Source organism: the organism of the source record quoted next, unplaced genomic scaffold, assembly GCF_019419815.1.
Source record: "Pyrus x bretschneideri cultivar Hongxiangsu unplaced genomic scaffold, Pyrus_bretschneideri_v1 Contig27, whole genome shotgun sequence".
NCBI classification, from domain to species: Eukaryota; Viridiplantae; Streptophyta; class Magnoliopsida; order Rosales; family Rosaceae; genus Pyrus; species Pyrus x bretschneideri.
The window spans coordinates 4662804-4681586 of record NW_025999579.1 but is presented as its reverse complement, the minus strand read 5'-3'; the positions used below and the strand labels follow the sequence as shown (position 1 = coordinate 4681586).

Below are 18783 nucleotides of genomic sequence, written 5' to 3'. Positions count from 1 at the left end.
CATGATCAGTCCTCTTTTAGGATATCCTTGCAAGTGTGAAAGACAAATTCGTCAACTATTGAAAATATTAAAGTATGGAATTCTTCTTCATCCCAACCAACCATCCAAAGTCTATTAAAATCTTTGCTTCTCCCTGCGTTCCGCAATGGACTTTTTCTAAGTTATCGTTTTGGCTTCCAGTGATGAAGAATGGTTTCCCAGGAAAGTTGGTGGTAATTGCAGCACTAATGCTTCTTCTTTTGGCGGATCTCCGAGCAACTTGTGCATTAGTTCCTCATGGTAAATAATATTATCTTCCACTTCTCATGGTTATTTCTTTTTATGCTTCGCTATTTTCTCGACTGGATCATCTGGTAACAATTAGTTTCTTGCTTGCTTGGTGTGATTTTGTTGTGTGGTTGAAGGTGGTGATCCCCATTATAGTTTGATATCGCATGTTGACAATAAAGATGGCACGAGAAAGGTCACAAAAGAAGGTTGCTTTGGATGTCAAAATATGTTTATCAAGACAACTACTATAATATTGCCCATCCGACGCAACCTGAGACCAAACAACCTGCCAAAGCCACCTTCACCCACCAGAAGTGGATTACACAGCCAGTTTGTTCCAGCACCGCCAGATGCTGTCCGTTGATGTTTAGTTGAGAAATCATATGATGCTCTTCTTCCATTAATAAGTCAGTAGGTTAAGTGATTTGAATTTGAGATGCTCTTCTTCCATTAATAAGTCAATAGGTTAAGTGATTTGAATTTGAAGGTTTTTAATCTAAAGTGTAATGGTATCAAAGTGAACAATCTTTGGTTCGGCATTGCTTCTTGATGTGTTTCAGTGATTTGATTTGGATGGTGGATATTCCAAGGCGAACAATATTTGATGTTGTAAAAACTCAATCCAAGATATACAATATGGAATAAATTCACCTAAGTCTCTCTTTTAGGATAGCTTTTAAGTGTGGAAAAGCTTATTGAGGTGGTACAACGAATGAAAGTTTATTGGACTAAAAAGTCTAGGTTGAAGCCAAATGCATTATTTTATTTTTTTTATTTTTTTTAACAAACGATCTTATTTATGTTAAGGGAGAGGAAGATGAGTTTAGATTTATAATGAACTAGCAATAATGTAGTTCAAATTCGTCTTTGATGAGAATCAAACCTAAAACCTCTCACTTACAAGTGAAAAAGAATACCAGTAGACCGTTGTATTAATTGGCAATTCGTTAACCATTTTAGCCCCTCAAAAAAAACCATCAACTTTTTAAGCAAGGGCCTCTTACATACCCTCTCAATTTTTTGCTGTTAGATCCAATGATTTGAAAAAGATCAATAGACAAAGTTAATAATGGTGTGTGAGAGATAAAAAAGATAGTGTAACTAACACTAATCTTGGAAAATCTAAATTAATTATTCAATCATGTAAAATTCTTCTTCATTCCCGAACCATGCAGGGTCCATAAAATGATCAACGTGAGAGGTCACACCTAATGTACACTGAGATCATTTGTGATAAAATCTCACACATACAATAGATAATTAAATTGAAAACAATATCAATGCTAAACTTAAAAATTTATCACATACATGTTGCGAGTTATATATTAGTTAAAAGTGTAAATAATAGTTTGCTGTCTCACATTGATGAAGTGCATATATAATATTAATTGTGACTCTTATATATTTCATTTTAAAGATTAATGAATATACAAGAAATTAGCAAATATTGTCATATATATTTTTGATATTTACCATATTTAATTTGACTTGGTATACATTGTACGTACGAGTATTTTTGCTAGCATTCTCTTTCTTGGAATTGGTGGCACCACGGCTACCAGTCGTGAGAATACTTAATTTCCATTGAAAATATGGTATCGACAGAGAAGCCTTTATAGGGATTATCAATTTTACAGATTCTTGATTGTGGATTAATCTCAAGATTTTTCTCTCATTTTTTTAGGGTAAAATACACTCTATTGTTTCAGGTTTGAAATTTATTACAACCTAATACAATATTTTAAAAAACTTTTACTTTCATACTTCAGGTATTATTTTATTTTAATATAATACAGTCGTTACATTTTTTATAGTCCGTTAAAAGTTGACGTGGCAGTAGTAGACCTCATTACACATCAGCCCACTCCCTCCAAAAATTGGACACGTCATAAAAAAACTTAAATACAAAATTAAATTAAAACAAAATAAAAAGGGGCCCACCCCCTCTTCTTCCACCCTACCACAGGGCCTTCGTCTCCTCCAATCTCCATAACCACTAGGCACCATCCTTCCTGACGGCCCAAAGGCTCCGTTCTTCAACGAAGGTCGAACGGCCCAGAAGCTCCAAAGGTTGCTTTGATCTACTACCTCATGACGTAGAATTCTCCGAGAAATCACCTCTAATGCCATTTCCGGCGACATCACTTACTTCTTGTTGAGCGTCAAAATCTGCTTGGCGTCTGGTTTTGGATACCCCATTTCGGTGATATGAGCGTGGATAGACTGAAGGCTCGGAAAACCCCTTTGCTTGAAACCAAATAAAAAACCCAATTGATTGAACCAAATAAAAACCCTCATTTGATTGAAACCAAATAAAAAACCCCCTTCGCACTCACTTGTATACAAATCAAACAACCCCAAATCAAAAACCCCATTTGATTGAAACCTAACCAAAAAATTTGAAAAATACAACCCAGATCAAGAACAACGGCGAAAATGATCAGTTGGTTTTATGGTTATGAAAATATGAAATAGTACCATGACCATCTATACGGCCCTGAGTTCTTCCATGGAGCTTAGACTGGTCGGTTTGGTAGAAATAGCCGACTTTAATCTGCTTGATAGCATCTGCAAAATACCGAAAAGAAACAAGCACATCTAAATAAATAAAAAATATACTGAAACGGAAATTATCAGAAGAAGAAGGAAGACGAGGATATGAAGAGAAGGTGTTCGATGAAAGGGAGGAAGGGATGAAGGTGGCTGAAAAAAAAAAAAAAAAAAAAAAAAAAAAAAAAAAAAAAAAAAAAAACCAAAATTCCCAATCTTCATCCTCCCCACCCGAGCCCACCCCCTTCTTCCATCTCCCATCACCCACTCTTTCCCCCATTAATTCTGCACCTCTTTCTCTAACCCAAAATTCCAAATTCCTCGCTAGGGTTCTCGTGGACGCCCTTGTCGACAACAATGCTCCAGAAATTTCATGGATTTCGAAACCCAGGTCTGGGCGAGGACGATCATGACGTCGACTGAGAACCGGCCGATTGGGCCACAGACGACAAACCCAGGTCGCCGAAAGACGAGATATTTGAGAGGCCGCCGCCGTGGAAGGAGTCGAGCTTGTGGCGGGTGTGAAGAGGAGAAAAAGGTTAGGGGGTGAAGAGGATAAAGGGCTCGGGGAAGGAATATGGGTTTGTGTATTTTTAATTTTGGTTATTTTTTTAAGGGTAAATTACACTTTCATATCTCAGGTTTGGGGTCTATTGCAATTCCTTATAACATCTTCAAAACATTTCACTTTCATACCTTAAGTACTATTTTATTTCAAAATAATACCTATATTACATTTTTCGTCAATTGATTCGTTAAATGCTGATGTGGCTGCCACATATATGCCACGTGGCTGCCAAATGTCTGCCACGTGGTAAAAATAATAAGTTTTTATTATTTTTTTAAACCTGAATTTTATCAACGGAAAAAAAAAAAAAAAAAAAAAAAACTGAAACCCGTCTTCTCCCCGCAACCTCCAAACCAATCTCCCCCATCTTTATCTTCTTCCCTATAACCCAGAAAGAAGAAAAAAAAAAGAAAAGAAAAAAAAAAAAAAAAAAAAGACCCGTCTTCCCTCTCTCTTTTTCCCCATCTTCATCTTCTTCTTCCTATCCCCCTACCTGCAACCCAGAAAAAAAAATCCACATCTTGTCTCGCCATCGCCGGGTTCTCGGAATGGATGTGGATTTAAGGAATGAGGGGTGTGTAGAGAAGGGAAGAGGATGGGTGCGGAGGGAGGGAGGGTCGCGGGTTGGGGGTGGGGTGCGCAGGGAGGGTTGCGGATGGGGGGGTGTTAATTATGTCTGGGTTTCTGGTTTTCGGGTGTTTCTGGTTTTAGGGTGAGGGAGATATGGGCGACAGGAAGGTTAACTTCAGTTTTTTTTTAATTAATATATTTAGAAGATTTAGGGTTTTCTTTAAAAAAATTAAAAAAGGTTTTTTTTTTTTTTTTTTTTTTTTTTTTTTGCCATGGGGCACACATTTGGCAGCCACATCAGCGCTTAACGGATCAATGGATGGAAAATGTAACGGATGTATTATTTTGAAATAAAATAATACTTAAGGTATGAAAGTGAAATGTTTTGAAGATGTTGTAAGGAATTGAAATAGACCTCAAATTTGAGGTATGAAAGTGTAATTCACATATTCATTTTCTACCGTATACCCCTCAATTTGGTTTTTATCACCAATGCGCTGGCCGGTGTTCGAAGTCACTTGTCACAAGTCTCGTAACATAGGAGAGACATCTTAATTTAGACGAAGAAGTAACCATCACTTGCATCAGGTGCCTCATTTTAAATTTCTTTTAGACTAAGGGCCAGTTTGAAATTGTTGTATTTAAAAAAAAAAATTGTTTTCTACTGTACTTTAAGAATAATTAGTTTTAAATGAACGTTTGGTTAATTGTATTTTAAAAGAGTGTTTCTGACTTTCACAATATTAAAGATTCGGCAGGTTCGTTTAATTGAGCGTTCCTTTAATTATATAAGGATTGTCGCTAGTCTCACAATTCATCCTATTGGAAGAAAAAGGTCACCCAAAGTTAAGGCTTGTATCCACCTACTGTGCACTGTGCAGCATGGCATCAGTGTTCAGGGCATGGCGTCCTTCTTTTTAGCTTGTAGGGATTCTTCTTGTTATTTGTTGCCCTTATTTCAAGGGATTGTATCTAGCTGTTTAGGTCTAGGAGTAAATTAAGGAGCCATAGGTTTCAGTTCTTTTTACTCTTGTACATATATTTTGTCTAGGTCACTTGTACCATTACGATTTGAGTGAATATCGAAACTCTCAATTTACAACATGGTATCAGAGCAGTGACCCTAATAGGCCTGTCTCTAAATATCTTTCTGATAGTTCTCTAAATTGTTCTTCATTCCACAACCATGGCTGAAGAAAGTTCTATAAACACTGAAGGAGACAATTCCCATGTTTCTCCACCTTTAGTTTTTTCTGATGTTGAGGGTAATCCAAACCAACGACTTAGTTCAATGCTTTTAAACGAGTTTAATTATCTTCCTTGGGAAATGGTTGTTACATTAGCTCTAGGGGGAAGGTCTAAACTCGGCTATGTCAATGGTACCATTCCAATGCCTGAAATCTCTTCTTCAAGCTATGAAGCTTGGTTGTGCAAGGACCAGCTTGTTATGTCGTGGCTGCTTAACTTAATGCAGTGGAAAATTGTTGAGATTTTCAGTTATGTTGAGTCATCCATGCATCTTTGGAAGAATCTCAAAGAAATGTATGGAAACCAGAACAACTTAGCTCATGTTTTCCAACTGAAGAAAGATATTTCTGGCTTGCAGCAGGAAGGACAATCCTTCGTGCAACATCTTGGGAAGCTAACAACCATATGGAATGAATTGAATGTTTATCATCCTCACACCATTGATGCTGCGGTGTTAATGAAGAGGGCTGAGGAAGACAAAATCTTCCAGCTTTTGACAAGTCTAAGTTCTGAGTTCGAAGCTCTTCGAAGCCATATTTTAATGAATCCTGATCTGCCCTTATTCTCCAGTGTTTGTGCTACTATTCAATGAGAGGAGGTGCGCAAAAAGGTCATGAACATAGAAGCCAAGCCTAATATACTAGAAGTGAGGGTCTATGCTTCTAATCATAAGGGTGTCGAGGAAAAGAGCTACAAGGGAAAAAAAGACTTAAAGTGCAGTTATTGTAATACGGGTAGACATTCAAATGGTTGGTGTTGGATTCTACATCTGGAATTAAGACCAAAGTTGCCAAGAGATCAAAAAGGCCCCTCAAAATTCTCTCACAATTCTCTTTTCAAATCCAATCATTCTCCTTTTAAAGCCAACCATGCAAGCCATGCAGATCATGCAAACCATGAAGATCATGCAGTTTCCTCATCTACAGATGGGATATCAAGCTTCACTTCCAATCCAACTGCATTAATCAATGAATTTGTAGCCTTTCTTCACAAGAAACAAGGAAGTAGTGACTATGAAGGGACAATCAACCATGGTGACAACAATCAGACTGCACTACTCGGACAATTTGCAGGTTTTTTGGCTGAAAATGAACGCATACCATCAAGAGACATCTCAGGTATCTTGAACTCATTTTCAACTGCTCTCAAAGTTGGTAGTATGCATGATTATTGGATTATAGATTTAGGTGTCACTGATCATATGACAAATAAATTTACAACCTTGCATGATTTTCAAAAACTGCCAAGTCCTTCTCATGTATCTGTTGCCAATGGCAAGGGTGCTTCAATTCTAGGAAAGGGAAAAGTGAATTTGATCTCTAACAACCTAGAGTCTGATGCTCTTTACGTCCCTTCCTTTCCCTTTCAACTTTTATCTGTTGGAAAAATCACAAAATTCACTAAAGTGTCTTGTTATCTTCTCTCATCACAATGTTATTTTTCAGGATCTAGCCACCAAGAAGACGATTGGTGAGGGTTTCTTTTTAAATGGTCTCTACTATTTACCCAAAGACACCCAAGTTCCCAAAGTTTTTCAAGTTAATTCAAGTATAGCACAAGAACAACAACTTTGGCACCAGCGACTAGCGCATCCCTCTGGAAGAGTTTTGTCCACTTTGTTCCCAAACCTATGTAAAATTACAAACCTTTGTGATGTTTGTCACTTGTCTAAGTTTGCTAGGTTACCATTTTCTTCCTCTATGTCAAGAGCTAGTAATCCTTTTGAAATCGTGCATTATGATATTTGAGGACCCATTTTGGAATCCTTTGATGGATACAAATATTTTGTAACCTTTGTGGATGATTTCACAAGGATTACTTGGTTGTATCTTTTGAAACTTTTGAAACTTAAAAGTGCAGTTGTGAATGTTTTTAAAGACTTTCATAAATTTGTCACCACTTATTTTTCTTCACACATTCATGTTTTAACATCAGACAACGGCACCGAGTATATGTCCTATAACATGTCACAATACTTGAGCAAGCATGGCATTCTACACCAAACAAGTTGTGTTGGAACACCCCAACAAAATGGGATAGCTGAAAGGAAAAATAGGGATCTTCTTGAGAAAACTAGAGCACTTATGTTCAATATGAATATCCCAAAGAAGTTTTGGTCCCAAAGAGTGCTCACAGCCACTTATCTTATTAATAGATTACTTAGTAAAGTTTTGGACTTCAAATCACCCTACGAAGTCTTGAAAGGAAGAAAAATCAATTTGGAGCATTTGAGGGTTTTTGGGTGTACATGCTTTGTTCATATTCAAGCTCTCATCCGTGACAAATTAGATCCCAGAGCTGCAAAATGTGTGTTTCTAGGCTATTCATCCACTTAGAAGGGGTATCGATGCTACAACCTCACAATTCAAAAACTGGTGGTTTCAAGGGATGTTAAGTTTGATGAAGGCACTCCCTATTTCTCATGACCTATAAACTATTCTTGGCAGGGGGAACACCTGTGTGACCTTTTTCGTATGTCATACTCTGGTTGTTATGAGCCAACTTTTTTTCCTAGTGCTCATGCATTGCCAATATCCTAACAAATGCAAGATGTCACCAATGCACAAGAAACACTTGAGGTTCCCGCCACTCCTATTAGTACTACCAATTCAAATCCTAAGGCTTCTTTAATAGTTCATTCCTTAGATCAACCCCAGGTTGTCCGTCGCAATCCTGCTCGAGAAAGGCACCCGCCACCTAGGTTACTTGATTATGTAACCTATACAGCCAAGTATCCCTTGACGAATGTCATTGATTATAATCAATTCTCACCTACTTATGCTGCATTTTTACGTACTATCACTGGGGCCCGTGAGCCACAAACTTTTCAAGAGGCTAATCTCCATATTAAGTGGAGAAAAGCCATGGCCGACGAACTTCAAGCTCTCCATGAGAATGGCACGTGGACGGTTGTCAAGCTTCCCAAGGGTAAGAAAGCAGTGGGAAGCCGTTGGGTCTACAAGACCAAGTTTAATTCAGATGGCACCATTGAGAGACACAAAGCACGCTTGGTGGCTTGTGGGTTCACTCAAACTTATGGTGTAGATTATAAGGAGACATTTGCTCCGGTTGCAAAAATGAACACAGTTAGGGTGTTGTTGTCAGTTGCCATTAATTATGCATGGCCTCTTTTTCAAATGGACGTCAAGAATGCCTTCTTGCATGGTGATCTTGAAGAAGAGGTTTATATGAAACTCCTTCTAGGTTATTCTCAATCCAATGACACAAATTTGGTGTGCAAACTTCACAAAGCAATCTATGGCCTAAAACAGTCTCCTCGAGCTTGGTACGTTAAGCTTAGTTTTGTTCTTGAACAAGTTGGGTTTCGTAGGAGTCATGTTGCTTCCTCAATGTTTGTTCGAACTAGCTTAGCGGGAAAATTGGTGGTGCTTATATATGTGGATGATCTTATTGTGACAGGTGATAACGTGTCAGAGATCACCTCCCTCAAAAAATATCTCAGCAACAAATTTGCCATTAAAGATCTTGGCAATCTCAAATATTTTTTGGGAATTGAAATGGCACACTCTCGTAAAGGTTTCTTCCTCAATCAGCACAAATATGTTCTTGATCTTCTTCAAGAAGGTGAAATGACAGATTGTAAGCTAGCTCGAACACCTTTGGATACCAATCTCAAGATAGAACCTTATGGTGATCAAGTTACTAATCTGAGCTACTATCAGAGAATGGTTGGCAAACTCATCTACCTGACCATTACACGTCCTGACATCTCTTATGTCATGAGTATTGGTAGCCAATTCATGCATTCTCCAACCATGGTTCATCTCAAAATTGTTCATCGCATCCTTCGTTATTTAAAGGGCTCTGTTGGATGCGGAATATTAATGAGAAATCATGGATATACACATATTTCTAGATATACCGATGCTGATTAGGCAGGCAACTCCACTGATTGTAAATCCACCACTGGTTTCTGCACCTTTGTGGGAGGTAATTTGGTAACCTGGATAAGCAAGAAGCAAAGTGTTGTTGCAAGGTCCAGCGCTGAGGCTGAGTATCGCGCCATGGCCTCTACAGCCTGCGAACTTATTTGGCTCAAGGGTCTTCTCCTGGATTTAGGCTTCTCCCATTGTCAACCAATGCCTATGTACAGTGATAATTAGGCCGCGATGCACATTGCATCAAATCTAGTTTTTCATGAACGCATGAAACATATAGAGGTTGACTGTCATTATGTTCGCACACAAGTTCAGTCCAAAGTCATCCACACATACTACACATGAAGACATGATCAGCTTGCGGATATTTTTACAAAGGGCTGTCTTTCACTGCATTTCAACACATATTGTTCAAGCTTGGATCAATCAATCCCTTTGATTCAGCTTGAGGGGGAGTATTGGAAGAAAAAGGTCACCTAAAGTTAAGGCTTGTATCCACCCACTGTGCACTGTGCAGCATGGCATCAGTGTTCAGGGCATGGCGTCCTCCTTTTTAGCTTGTAGGGATTCTTCTTTTTATCTGTTGCCCTTATTTCAAGGGATTGTATCTAGCTTTTTAGGTCTAGGAGTAAATTAAGAAGCCATAGGTTTCGGTTCCTTTTACTCTTGTACATATATTCTGTCTAGGTCACTTGTACCATTACAATTTGAGTGAATATCGAAACTCTCAATTTACAACAATCCCTAATTCCAATGCTAAACCATATTAACTAGTAAGAGCATTTAATTGTAGAGAGTAGAGGACAATCCTGAGATCAATCCCAACAATGTCTTAGAATTCAAGAGATTAGTTTTTTTTTTTTTTTTTTTTTTTTTTTTTTTAATCTTAGTTTATTCATCTGTGATCCTAATGTATTGTTAATATGTCGTACAGGTACCACATCTGATTTGTCTTAGCCTTTATTTCCAGCAAAACAATGCTAGCATAATAAAAACATATACTCGTAGTTTACAACGGATATGAGTATAGATGGTTACATATTTTGCCACAGTAAACCATGATGTCCTGGTCTTCCCTCCCCTGTTGCTCAGGAAATTCGATACGAGTTACGTACGTGTGTGAAAATTGCACCGATTAATTTACTATATACTGAAAATATTCTTGAACACAGTTACTTTTGAGTAGTTAGTAGCTTGTAGAAAGAACTCAAAGCCAAACGGACCTGCAAATGCGGAAACAAGCTAGTTGAAACATGTACTATAACTTCCCTAGAAGTCATCAACATCCATGGACTATATATAAATCAACATAGGTAGAGCCATCCATCGTCATATAATTGGTAGTGGAGGTGCATAACCACCCTTTGATTTTGGTAAAATACATAAAAACAAACAATAACTAAACTTCTACGCGTATCTGAATTTCTCATTAATATCACATATAAGTATAACTTTTCCATTTGATTGAGATATGGTCCATGTAACATTACTCATAATCTAGAGAATTAGGATCATCATATGGAAGTTCGGTGACGCAATAAAAAACAAAGGACGGGCAACAAAATTACTCACGTCCCTATTCGTGAATTTGCTTAACACGATTAAGCCTAACATTTGACTTAAGGAGGAGAAAACTCACTCTCTTTTTGGTTTAGAGCCCTTTAAATAGGGACATGAGCTATATAGATAGAATATATCTAATTATAAAGAGAAGAAATATTATAGTTACCAGGCAACCCCATTAATAAGAGAAGATGGCAAAGGTTTTAAGAGATGAGAAGTCATGAAAGCTTCAAATATATTTATTCCCAATGCATTGCATCATTCTCCTCTTCTCAAAAAGAGGAAAAAAAAAAAAAAAAGACACATGGATTTTTTTTTTTTTTTTTCACAATCTTTTGAATGACCTTTCAAATTTCTCCACAACAGCCACAATAGCAAAAGGAAATTCAGAGTTGTCAAGTTGTTCCATCCCATAAAATATTCATTTGAACTCCATTTCCACGTTATTAACAACTCGCAACTGTTCAAGGGTTGATTTCAACCTTAAGTAAGTTGAAATTAATCCACGGATTTTCTATGTTTCTGCTTCTACCCCTTCAATTAAGTTAAGTGCTTTTTAGAAACGTTGAAATTGTTCAAAAAATGAAGATTAGTAGGGAAATTTACAGCAAATGACTTGGAACTTTTATGGGATTTTTAATTCTTACTTCCAATAAAATGTGCTTTAAAGCCCGCTACGAATTGTTTGAAACTGAGGATTGACCAAATCATTGCAATGTCATTTTAAAACTACTACATCGCAGCTGCGATGTCAGCTATCTGAAATTTTTCACGACCGTACGTAATTCATCTTCTCCCCTCTATTGGCCCAAATTAATGCGCACCTAAGTCCAACAAAAAAATTGTTTACTAAAAATGTCTAAAATGAAATAAAATTTGTAAGTTACGTCAAACCTAGTGTGCGTAATTTTAAATTTATAAATTGCAGTTAGCATTCGTGTTTGTAAGTCGCTCGTGATTAAAAAAAAAATCTTTCACACGCATGACGAAAAGCTAATTAATTAATTAAAGCTAAGAGTTCACCATTTATATATTCTTATAATACAAAATTGAAGTAACAAAGGGATATGAACTATCAACTATGAAGCTGTCCGCTACCACATATTTTAGAATCCTAAACTAGATTGGAGACTGAACAACTTTTAAACTAATTAGGATGGTATTTTGATTAGTTTGAAAATAACCTAGATCCCCTCTTATCTGGAGTTATTTCCTAAAACAAGTAGGATTACAATTGAATTCTTCCGTCCCCGATATATATTTGTTAGCCGATCCACACAACTATAAAACCCTAGTTTACACAATTCTTCTGAATAGAGATACAATTGCTCATTTAACAGTACAGCCATGGCAGTCAAAGGGATTGAAGGGATTGAAGTCCATCACGAAAAGTATCGCTTGGACTTTTACATTACACCGCTTGACTACAACAACGTAGGTGGCTACGAGCCTTCCTCGCCGTCGGTTCAGTATGTAGTGAAGTTTGACTACCATGTCAACCACGCATACTTCGACGTTCATTCCTCGGCCGATATTGGAACCCGTCGTCGAACCCTAATCGACCAGTATCATGAACAAGAGGAGAAACCAGTCAAATTTGACCGAACGGAATTAAAGAGCTCTGACGAGGAGCTTCTTTCGGATGCGGTTTTGTCATTTGGAATCGAAAGATCAGGTGAGCATGGTGAGTTGCACAATGATATAATGGATATGATTATGAAGCGGGGTTGCGAAACTGAGCAACATAAGATTTGGATCAAGGATGTAGAGGTATCGGGGTTGTACGTTTATGTAGGAAAATCCCATGACACGTATCGGTGTGGGGAGTGTAAACTGAAGAGGCGTTTGGAGGAAGCAGTAGAGGTGGTTAAAGAGAGAATAAGGAAGAGAGATGTAATTAGGGCGTGTGATGATGTGAAGGAGGAGGAGGAGGGTATCAATCCGACGAACAAAGAAAAAGACGGAGGAGATCCGACCAAAAAAGAACAGGAAGGTAGAGCGAGAAAAAGAAGAAGAAATAAATACTACAAACCTGCTCGCAAGAGAAATATTAGGGTAAAGTGATGATGTGAAGGAGAGCTTGCGCACGTGTTTCAATGTTAAGTGTTTAGTGTGCCTATCGATTGAAATCTCTGCTTAGTACAATTTTTTTCTTTTTTGTCATAAACTACAAGAAGAAGTGTGTCTACGACAAATCTAGACAAATCTAAACAACAAAGAAAGTAAGAAACTGATAAACATGTTTATTGAGTCTTGTATTTTCATGCCCTTTTGCTTTTCAATTATATATATTGGTCATTTTGCTTGAATATTATGGCTTAATTTTGTGTTCTTAATTTCTTGGTTGGTTGGTTGGTTTGTTCTATTAATTCTGATAATGTACAGTTTTTCTTTTAGCTCTTAGTTTAAACGTTCAAAAACTATGAAGTACATAATATGAAAACACTCGATATGGATATCCAATTTTGCAGGTTTGAATAATTGAGAGATAACATGAAAACATTGAATAAGGATATTCAATTTTGTTTAACATAAGAAACCCAATTTTTTTCAGCTCCCGTAGGAAAACGAAAAAACTGACTAAATTAAAAAATAAAACCCAGCTCTAAGTAGCTTGTACAAAGACTCCCAAGTCCAATACAATGTAAAACTAGGCCAATACCTTACAACACTACACTAGATTCTAATGGCCTCTTAACTGGTCCTGGATTTCTATTAGGTGAAGATGGCTTCAACCCAGTCTCTGGCCTAAGGCTGCGGCGAACGGGTTTTACTTTGTTGCTCAAAATATCACTTTGACATTCAAAGCAACCGTCTTCAACCATATGAGCAAATCACAAGCAAGAAATTAGGTACCAAATAAAATCAAGGCAATAATTTGGTGAAGGATACTTAAATTTAATTAAACTAAAGTCAATTAAAGTTTACAATACTTAGAGATCTCAAAAATAAGGAAGGTAATTATTAATTACCGTGAGGAAGAAGTCCACAAGTTGCTAGGCTATCCCCCATAAAAAGCAACACTAATGTTGCAATGACCACCAGGTTTGCTGAAGAACCATTCATCATTAGAAGCAGAAACAATAACTTCGAAAATCCTGTCACTGCAATGTTAATAACGATGATATTTATAGACTTTAACTTGCAGGGGTTCGGAAGAGAATTACATGCTGTTAGCTTTCAAAAGGTTGACCTCTAAGTCTTCCATTCTTTTCGTCCCACATTTAGCTTTCATTTATTCTAATACCATATTCTTTCATATTTCATTGACGGTAGTGTACATTTTAATTCTTTAAAAATTTAATGTCACTCAGACTAAAACTTGATTACATAAAAAGAATCTTACTTATTATGCTCCTCAATTTAGTGCAATCACCAATATGCGTTGTGGCAACTAACTTGTCACAGACTCACAAGTCCCCTAAAAAATAAAAAAAATAAAAGTCTAAATTGAAGCCAAATTAGTTAATTTTTTTTTTTTTAAACAAACAATATTATTTACACTAAGGGAGATGAAGATAAGCTTAGTCTCACAATGGGCTAGTAATAATGTAATTCAAATTCGCCTTATATAATTAAAGGAGCGCGCCGACTCTCTAATATAGTGGAAGTCAAAAAAACTTTTTTAAAATACAGTTAACCAAACACTCATCTACTTTATTTCACGGCTGATTATTCAAAAAAGCACAGTAAAAAACAATTTTTCAAAAAAGCACAACAATTCCAAATTGACCCCTAGTGTGAAGAAATTTAAAATGAGTCACCTAATGAAGTGATGGTTACTTATTCGTCCAAATTAAGATGTCTCTCCTATTTTACGAGACTTGTGACAAGTGAATTCAAACATCGGCCGGCGCACTAGTTATTGAACCAAATTGAGGGGTATATGGTAGAAAATGAATGGAATGAATATTGGGCTTAGAGAATCCGTGTTCCAAAGGTGGAAGACTTTTGAACCGAATTGAGGGGTATATGGTAGAAAATGAATGGAACGAAAATTGGGCTAAAGAATCCGTGTTCCAAAGGTGGAAGACTTTTGAACCAAATTGAGGGGTATATGGTAGAAAATGAATGGAACGAAAATTGGGCTAAAAAATCCGTGTTCCGAAGGTGGAAGACTTTTGAACCAAATTGAGGGGTATATGGTAGAAAATGAATGGAATGAACATTGGGCTAAAGAATCCGTGTTCCAAAGGAGGAAGACTTTTGAACCAAATTGAGGGGTATATGGTAGAAAATGAATGGAATGAACGTTGGGCTAACCATTTGAAAGTCCAAACAAAAACCGGATTGCACGTAATTCTTGTGCAAATGCCAGTACGTTGAAGTCAACCTCTTGATACTGTTATTCGAATTTATATAGGGAACAGGATATTTATCGAATTCTCTTCGTGAGGATCCAAATAATCAATTAATAAAGTTCGTTTATCGTACATCATGTAATGTAATTAGAAATTATTTTAAATTTTTTATTTAAAATGAATATAAATATTACTTAACGAAAACTAACTGCACGATGTACGATAAACGAACAAAATTAATTGATTCCCATATCCTTACAAAAAAGATCCATAGAGGATCCTCGTCCTTTATATAGGTGGCTAAATGCACAAGTACTCCATAAATTTTGATGGCTGTATTTAATTGAGATTTTAAGGCATTTAAATATATTTATAAATTAATGGATTTTTCATTGGCAAGTGGCTTAGTGGAAAGGAATTGACCCATTACATGACGGTGTGGATTCAAACTCGGTCGATGGCTAATACTTTATAATCAATATGTCATTTTATTATGCACTAGTACTATTATTTCTTGATGTGTTTTTTAAGTGATTTGATTTGGGTGGCGGATATTCTAAAGTGATCTATGTTTGATATTGTAAATACACAATCCAAGATATAATATGAAATAAATTCACAATAGACTCTCTTTTAGGATAACCTTTAGGTGTGCAAACGCTTAGTGAGGGTAACAGAATGAAAGTTATGGGACTAAAATGCCTAAGTTGAAGCCAAATTTGTTAACCACTTTTAGCCCAAAATTCGTCAACCTTTTGAATAAGGGTCTCTCACATGCTCCTCTTAATTTTCGATCGTCAGATCATATAAAACTTTTTTTAAAAAAATCAATGGACAAAACTACCAAAAATGTGTGGAAGATAAAAAAGAATGATCCATTGAATAATCTAAACCAATTATTCAAGCACATAAAATTCTTCATCCCCCGAACCATTGAAAGGCTATAAAATGATCAATGTGGGAGGTTCACGCTTACTATACACTAAAAATTTAATTTTACACGTAATAATAAATAATCAAATTAAAGACAATCTCGATGATGTTAATGTCGGATCATGCCAGACTTAAAAATTTATCACATCCATTGTATCTACGAGTACTTTTGCTAGCATTCTCTTTCGTGGAAATAGAGACTACCACTGGTGAGAATACTTAATTTCCATTTGAAAATATAATATCAACAATGAATAAATTGATATCAATCACTTCACAACTTTTGGCTGGTCAACTATGGTATATGGCCTTTATAGGGATTATCATATTTTCAGATTCTTGATTGTGGATTAATCTCAAGATTTTTCTCTCATTTTTTTTTAACATTCCGAATATGTTAAAATCACTATTCTAAAAATCTCCGCTTAGCACCGTCTACGACCCGTCCTAGAGGGTTGATCACAGCCCCGATTAGTCCCTAGGCGTTCGAAAATTAAGTAAGTGTGCCTAGACCTGCTTAGGAGTCTGCCTAGGCGCATACCTAGCTCGCTTAAACCCACCTAGGCATCCATTTAGGTCACGACTCTCACTTAGACAGAAAATCGATAACTTTCATTTTGCACTTTAATTTTTCAAGAAAATGTAAAAGACTATTAAATACTTGGATGAACGCTTATTATATGCTTGTTCCCCGTGTTTTCAATATGTTATAATACTTTATAACCTATATGTCATTTTATTTTGCAATTTATGTATCTCAATACAATTATGTATGTTTTTTTTTAAGTATAAATACACTTATTTATACAAAATATAATAAGTTTACTTAAATCCGTCTAGTCTGCATATACCCCCGCCTAACCACCTAGGTGTTAGGCCCCATCCCGCCAAAGAATATCTTGTATGGCAGAGAATAAATGAAAGCTACATAAGTATGGGACGAAAAGAATGGAAGACTTAGGGGTCAACCTTTTGAAAGTTCAAAACACATAATTCTTTTCCGAACCCCTGCAAGTTAAAAGTCCATAAATCTTATCATCATTCATATTATGGTGATACGATTGTCGAAGTTATTGTTTCTGCTTCCGATGATGAATAGTTCTTCGGCAAACCTGGTGGTCATTGCAATATTAGTGTTGCTTCTTATGGGGGAATGCCGAGCAACTTGTGGACTTCCTCATGGTAATTAATGATTATCTTCCTAGTATGAGATCTCTAAGCACTGACCACTTATAGTGATTTTAGTTTTATTAATTTATATATCCTTCATTAATTTATTGATTTGATTATTTGGTAACTAATTTCTTGCTTGTGGTTTTCTCATATGGTTGAAGACGGTTGCTTTGAATATCAAAATGATATTTTGAGCAAGAAAGTAATGCCTGTTCGCCGCAGCCTTGGATTCAATCCGTGGAGTCCACCACCTCCACCTACTAAAGCTACACCACACCAACATGGCCGCTAAAGGAAGTTAGTGTTGTGTTGTAAGTTATTTGCCAAGTTTTAAGTTGTATTGGGGTTGGAGTCTTTGTACAGTCTACTTAGAGCTCGGTTTTATTTATTTAGTCAGTTTTTTCGTTTTCTTACGCGAGTTGAAAAATATTGGGTTTAGTATGTTAAACAAAATTGAATATCCTTGTCACCGAAAAAAAAAAATTGAATATCCTTATCAAGTGTTTTCATGTTATCTCTCAATTATTCAAACCTGCAAAATTTTATATCCTTATCGAGTGTTTTCATATTAAGTCCTTGTTTGGGCTCAAAATATTATTTTGGGCTGAGCTAGGAGTTGTTTTCGGCCCAGTAGTCTTCTAGAATTATCATGGGCCGTCTAGTCATCGTAGATCGACCAGTCAGGGTCAGCCAAATCCTACTAAAGGATGGATTGATTTAGATAAGGATGGAGTAGTCGAGACCTAGTGCAATGAGGAGACTTAAGATGTTGAGACTTAGGAGATGATCCTTGTAACGCCCCACCCCGAAATATTAATTTCGAGAAATGATATTGGTGACGGCCCAAAATAAACTTCGCTTTATTTAGTTAATTTTAAATCACGATTCTTTATTTAAAATTCCTTAATTCCTTCTCATTAAACATAAACATGTCTTAATTACCAAGGCATATGCTTAGATTTTCTTTTAAATCTAAAATTTCTTCTACTAACTCAACTTCTCAACAGAAATTAATTTTTGATTATCAAATTATGAGTTACCCACAAAGTCTATAACCCATCTCATTTTCCAAGAACATAAGGTATACGTTGTAAATTAATCTCCCAATTACTCTTCTTAGACAAATTCCAACGTATGATTAATCTCGGTTATTTAAGGCGGCATCTAACACTATTAGATTGCCTACGTACCCTTGAGCGGGATCAAGCCTTTCGTAGTTCACATTCCACTTTCTACTCATTATCGTCGACATTTCAATTATTAACAATCACAAATTCGATCCAAACAACTGATTCACATTAAATGTATTTTAAATATAGAGTCAGAACATTGAAATTTGCAAGAAAAAGGCAACGTCAGCCCACTGGCCACGCGCCGCCGCGTGTGGCAGTCGGCCGTGCCGAATCGCCGGAAAATCTCAATTATTTCCAAAAATTACTAAATTTTACAAGAAAGTAGATTTCAGTGAGGGGAACAATTTTCATACCTGCGGCCAAGTCCAATTTGGCCTGAAAAGCCTCAATTCCATTGAAATCCGTCAGAACCCTAGTAATGGTTCCACTTCAATTCGATATTTCTAGTGTTTTGTCGCCCCAAATTATGTTTGGGGTTTGTTCCTGGGACCAAAACAAGTTGACTGATGGTGGTACTCGATGGCGGTACCTGCAAAATTGACTGATCAATGCCACACCCCAAACGAACTCGTCGG

The 18783-nt window shown here is 36.5% G+C and overlaps 1 protein-coding gene and 1 long non-coding RNA gene across 2 annotated transcripts; both read left to right on the top strand.

The window, feature by feature from the left end:
- The first annotated feature begins 166 nt into the window (after positions 1-166).
- LOC125479027 lies at positions 167-920 on the top strand. The gene is made up of 2 exons (XM_048588033.1): positions 167-279; positions 405-920. Exons 1-2 carry the CDS (start codon positions 183-185, stop codon positions 632-634), a joined length of 327 nt encoding a protein of 108 aa, XP_048443990.1. The 5' UTR covers positions 167-182; the 3' UTR covers positions 635-920.
- A 15940-nt stretch (positions 921-16860) lies between these two features.
- Positions 16861-17576, top strand: LOC125479030. The gene is made up of 2 exons (XR_007259752.1): positions 16861-17084; positions 17237-17576. It is a non-coding gene; the product is annotated as an uncharacterized LOC125479030 (long non-coding RNA).
- Positions 17577-18783: the final 1207 nt, after the last annotated feature.

Coding starts and splice junctions, on each gene's coding strand:
- LOC125479027 (XM_048588033.1), top strand. CDS start 183: ATGAAGAATGGTTTCCCAGGAAAGTTGGTGGTAATTGCAGCACTAATG. Junction 280..404: donor TTGTGCATTAGTTCCTCATG/GTAAATAATATT, acceptor GTGTGGTTGAAG/GTGGTGATCCCCATTATAGT.